Source organism: Bos indicus, chromosome 12 (genome assembly GCF_029378745.1).
Source record: "Bos indicus isolate NIAB-ARS_2022 breed Sahiwal x Tharparkar chromosome 12, NIAB-ARS_B.indTharparkar_mat_pri_1.0, whole genome shotgun sequence".
Classification (NCBI taxonomy): domain Eukaryota; kingdom Metazoa; phylum Chordata; class Mammalia; order Artiodactyla; family Bovidae; genus Bos; species Bos indicus.
The window spans coordinates 72,540,692-72,546,691 of record NC_091771.1 but is presented as its reverse complement, the minus strand read 5'-3'; the positions used below and the strand labels follow the sequence as shown (position 1 = coordinate 72,546,691).

The 6,000-nt window shown below is 40.7% G+C and overlaps 1 protein-coding gene across 1 annotated transcript in view; it reads right to left on the bottom strand.

Annotated features, from left to right (window-relative positions):
• Nucleotides 1-337: 337 nt before the first annotated feature.
• LOC139186277 (ATP-binding cassette sub-family C member 4-like) overlaps nt 338-6,000 on the bottom strand; it is a 158,891-nt gene continuing 153,228 nt past the window's right edge. The window contains 1 exon segment of the mRNA XM_070800558.1: nt 338-603. Coding sequence (XP_070656659.1) covers nt 451-603 — 153 coding nt within the window. The 3' untranslated portion in view covers nt 338-450.

Below are 6,000 nucleotides of genomic sequence, written 5' to 3'. Positions count from 1 at the left end.
TTAGAAAACAGAAGAGACCTACACCTTTCCCTGGAAGATCTTCCTAGAATCAAAATATTTCAAAAATTATCCCCTGAACTCTCAAATTTCCTGGATATTCCTTGGCAGAACTTGCATCACAAATATGCTGAGCACCAATCAGAATGAATGCAAAGGGTTTGCAAAATGAAAGTGTTCTGTGCTGTATAAGAATCTGAACCCAGAGTCCAGAAGTGTTGAAGTCCAATCTGAAATTTCTATCACAGGCACATGTGTGTGCACACAGAAGGGTGCACATATGGTGACCCCACCCCCACCACTGCTGCAGATTCTCAGCAGACCTGCCCTTAACCTGCCATGTTTTGTTAAGACCTACTCAAGAAGCTTAGTCTCTGGAGGCTATTTAGGCCACAGAGTGCTTTTTATCAGATCCCATATAGAGATCTTGTCAAATAACCCAGAGACAAATTTTTAAAAAAACTCCCTGTCCTGTTTTTCTCTTTCAGGGAGGACAGCTACTTCATCCTTGCCCAGTTGTTGCATCATTTTGTAACATAGACTGTTTCTGTTCTGCAGCAAGTCATTTGGCTGACCAGTTTCTTTCAATCTCCCTGAATCCAAAACCTGTAAATAGCAAAAAGAAACCCATTAGTACATAATATCTCCGAGTAACATATTATAACTCAGAAAATATTTCAAAAAGTGGAAGGACAGGGAAACAGAGAGAATCTATTTGTGTGTTAGGGCTGGCTGATGTTTTAATAGTTTGATTAATTTGTTTTACTAGGCAGAAAAAGGCCTAATCTGACCTTCTAATATTATAACGTTATTGGAAAGAAAGAAAGTATAAGCTTTATACTATGAATACTAGTACTCAGTCCATTCTATAGGAGATCAGTCCTGGGTGTTCTTTGGAAGGATTGATGCTGAAGCTGAAACTCCACTACTTTTGGCCGCCTCATGCAAAGAGGTGACTCATTGGAAAAGACTCTGATGCTGGAGGGATTAGGGGTAGGAGGAGAAGGGGACAACAGAGAATGAGATAGCTGGATGGCATCACCTACTCGATGGACGTGACTTTGAGTGAACTCCAGGAGTTGGTGATGGACAGGGAGGCGGGGGTGCTGCAATTCATGGGGTCACAAAGAGTCAGACCATTCAGGTACGACCTAAATAAAATCCCTTATGATTACACAGTGGAAGTGAGAAATAGACTTAAGGGCCTAGATCTGATAGATAGAGTGCCTGATGAACTATAGAATGAGGTTCGTGACATTGTACAGGAGACAGGGATCAAGACCATCCCCATGGAAAAGAAATTCAAAAAAGCAAAATGGCTGTGTGGGGAGGCCTTACAAATAGCTGTGAAAAGAAGAGAAGTGAAAAGCAAAGGAGAAAAGGAAAGATATAAACATCTGAATGCAGAGTTCCAAAGAATAGCAAGAAGAGATAAGAAAGCCTTCTTCAGTGATCAATGCAAAGAAATAGAGGAAAACAACAGAATGGGAAAGACTAGGGATCTCTTCAAGAACATCAGAGATACCAAGGGAATATTTCATGCAAAGATAGGCTCGATAAAGGACAGAAATGGTATGGACCTAACAGAAGTAGAAGATATTAAGAAGAGATGGCAAGAATACACAGAAGAACTGTACAAAAAAGATCTTCATGACCCAGATAATCACGATGGTGTGATCATGACCTAGAGCCAGACATCCTGGAATGTGAAGTCAAGTGGGCCTTAGAAAGCATCACTACGAACAAAGCTAGTGGAGGTGATGGAATTCCAGTAGAGCTAGTCCAAATCCTGAAAGATGATGCTGTGAAAGTGCTGCACTCAATATGCCAGCAAATTTGGAAAACTGAGCAGTGGCCACAGGACTGGAAAAGGTCAGTTTTCATTCCAATCCCAAAGAAAGGCAATGTCAAAGAATGCTCAAACTACCATACAATTGCACTCATCTCACACGCTAGTAAAGTAATGCTCAGAATTCTCCAAGCCAGGCTTCAGCAATATGTGAACCGTGAACTTCCTGATGTTCAAGCTGGTTTTAGAAAAAGCAGAGGAACGAGAGATCAAATTGCCAACATTTGCTGGATAATGGAAAAAGGAAGAGAGTTCCAGAAAAGCATCTATTTCTGCTTTATTGACTATGCCAAAGCCTTTGACTGTGTGGATCACAATAAACTATGGAAAATTCTGAAAGAGATGGGAATACCAGACCACCTGATCTGCCTCTTGAGAAATTTGTATGCAGGTCAGGAAGCAACAGTTAGAACTGGACATGGAACAACAGACTGGTTCCAAATAGGAAAAGGAGTTCTTCAAGGTTGTATATTGTCACCATTCTTATTTAACTTATATGCATAATACATCATGAGAAACGCTGGGCTGGAAGAAACACAAGCTGGAATTAAGTTTGCCGGGAGAAATATCAATAACCTCAGATATACAGATGACACCACCCTTATGGCAGAAAGTGAAGAGGAACTAAAAAGCCTCTTGATGAAAGTGAAAGTGGAGAGGGAAAAAGTTGGCTCAAAGCTCAACATTCAGAAAACGAAGATCATGGCATCTGGTCCCATCACTTCATGGGAAATAGATGGGCAAACAGTGGAAACAGTGTCAGACTTTGTATTTCTGGGCTCCAAAATCACTACAGATCGTGACTTCAGCCATGAAATTAAAAGACGCTTACTCCTTGGAAGGAAAGTTATGACCAACCTAGACAGCATATTCAAAAGCAGAGACATTACTTTGCCAACCAAGGTTCGTCTAGTCAAGGCTATGGTTTTTCCTGTGGTCATGTATGAATGTGAGAGTTGGACTGTGAAGAGGGCTGAGTGCTTAAGAATTGATGCTTTTGAACTGTGGTGTTGGAGAAGACTCTTGAGAGTCCCTTGGACTGCAAGGAGATCCAACCAGTCCATTCTGAAGGAGATCAGCCCTGGGATTTCTTTGGAAGGAATGATGCTAAAGCTGAAACTCCAGTACTTTGGCCACCTCATGCGAAGAGTTCATTCATTGGAAAAGACTCAGATGCTGGGAGGGATTGGGGGCAGGAGGAGAAGGAGACAATAGAGGATGAGATGGCTGGATGGCATCACTGACTTGATGGCATGAGTCAGTGAACTCTGGGAGTTGGTGATGGACAGGGAGGCCTGGCGTGCTGTGATTCATGGGGTCACAAAGAGTCAGACACAACTGAGTGACTGATCTGATCTGAAAGAGTTGGACACGACTGAGCGACTGAACTGAACTAGTAGTCTATAGCATCTTATTTTATGTTCAGGGCATTCGGGGTTGTTATCACTAGCACTTTTAGCGCTCTGACTCTGAGCTTTGGGGCAATTTGTACAGATACACAGAGTTGGCAAATATCTTAATTCAAGAAAATCAAACTCCATTTACCTAAAAAGTAGATTGGTGTCATACAAACCAAAGAGCAGTGCCCTGACAACAAATTAATGGTCTATTTGAGAATCTGAGCAGTATTTGGGGAAAAAAGTAAAGGCTTCCCAGGATTTCTTCAGGATCCTGGATTATGCCAGCTTCTAAGAGGAACAGAATCCTTGTCCAAGGGATTGAGATGCTTCTTGAAGCTGGATGTGGTTGTAGTTTATTCTTCTAAGAGTGAAAAGCAGGCAAAAGGAGCTGGTACATAAGTAGCTTTGGCAAAACTGCTCTGCATAGAAAGAATCTCTAGAAATCCACTTTTCTCTTTGGATAAGACTAAAGAAGCAAGTAAGATATTGAGCTCCAAATTCCAGTGATCATGGCCTACAGAGCACATGTGGCCAGCCCAACCTGAACTGCCTAGGACCTGAATCTGTTTCCACAAATTATCTTTCTTTCCTTGTTTCTCTTTCTTTTTTCAGCTGCTTTCCTTTCACCCTTTTTATTGCTCATTAATAAGTCTGCTAAATGCAAACTGAAAGGGAGAGGAAGGGGTCCTTCACTCTGCCTTTCTACTTATTAGTGGCTTTGGTTAATGGTTCTGGATGGGGAAAAAGTGTCTGAAACAATTGACCCAAGTGATACAATTATAAAAACAGTTCTGATGTTCAGTAGTATTTAATTCTTCATTTAGATAATATTAGAAATAAATGCATATTAAAGAGAATATGCTGGATGGGCTTCCCTGGTGGATCAGTGATAAAAGAATCTGCCTACTAATGCAGGAGTCTTGTGTTCCATCCCTGGTCCAGAAACCTAGCACATGCCACAGAGCAACTAAGCCCATGTACCTGTGGTAATTACAGAACCTGTGGTCTAGAGCCCAGGAGCCTCAGCTATTGAGCCTACATACCATGCTTCACAACAATAGAGCCCATGCAATGAGAAGTCTGCACATGGCAATGAAGAGTAGCCCCTGTAATTACAGAACCTGTGGTCTAGAGCCCAGGAGCCTCAGCTATTGAGCCTACATACCATGCTTCACAACAAGAGAGCCCATGCTTCACAACAATAGAGCCCATGCAATGAGAAGTCTGCACATGGCAATGAAGAGTAGCCCCTACTTGCTGCAACTAGAGAAAAGTCTATGTAGCAAAGAAGACACAGCACATCCTAAAATAAATAAATAAAAGTTTTTGTTTTTTTTTTAAGAACAGAATATGCAGGAACTCTAAACAACACAAAGGTTGTTTTTCAACATATAGGTACTACAGTAAATTTAATCCTTTGCATTTAATTGGAAACATTTATTAGTCTCATAAATGCCATTTTCTTGTTAATCATTTGTTTACTACTGTGAATCACTGCTAAGGGCAGCTTTCTCAAAATAATCCGAGAATAATTGAATCTGTTCCATCCACTTAATGGGCTTCCAAGGTAACTCAGTGGGTAAAGAATCTGCCTGCAGTGAAGGAGACACAAAGACACGGGTTCTATCCTTGGGTTTGGAGGATCCCCTGGAGAAGGGCATGGCAATCCATTCTAGTATTCTTGCCTGGAAAATCATATAGACAGTGGAGTCTGGTGGACTACAGTCCATGGGATCATAAAGAGTCAGATATGACTGAGCAGCTTTCACTTTCACATCTGCATAATAATTTAAATATTTGGTGAAAGTTGCTCAATCATGACTGACTCTTTATGACCCCATGGGACTATAGTCCACCAGGCTCCTCTGTCCATGGAATTCTCCAGGTAAGAATACTGGAGTGGGTAGCCATCTCCTTCTCCAGGGGATCTTCCTGACCCAGGGATTAAACTCAGGTCTCCTGCATTGCAGGTGGAATCTTTACTATCTGAGCCACCAGGGGAGCCCTGTAACTTGGCATGTCAATTTAGATGTCTCAAATGTGCAATTCTACTTAAGCATAGCATAACAGAACATAACTACCACTCCTGATGTTGAAGAAGAAAAACTGAAGTTTTAAAACACTGGTGTCCACACATCTATATCAATTAATCTATGAAACAGTACACAGGAATTGGAGAAAAGACAGTTTCTATGATAAATAGTACTGGGAAAGCTGAACACCTGAAAATATATGAAATTAGACATTCCCTCACATCATGCACAAAAATAAACTCAAAATGGCTTCAAGATCTAAAATAAGGCTGGGAACTACAAAACTAAATGAAAATACAGGCAAAAGACTCTGACATAAACCACAGCAATTTTTTTTTTTGATTAGTCTCCCAAAGCAAAATAAATAAAAGCAAAAACAAATGGAACCTAATCAAACTTAAAAGCCAAGGCTCACATAGGGGCTACAAGAGCTGAGATGGGACACAGACTGAAGAAAGGCCAGAAATAGAATTTTACCAACTTAGCTTTTACATTTACTGGTTTGGTCAAAGACTTTAGATATTTCAGAACAAATAAACATAAAGCAAATCCAAATTCTCATTATGTACAGGAAAATAGGTATAATTTTGGATTTTTAACCTCCCTTATAAGAAAAAGCTCCTACAATCTCCCGTTAGGTCCCCAACTCTTCTCGTAACCCAAGATAAACTATTAACTAAACCATATATTCAAGTTGGTATGATAACAATCCCCAAACCCT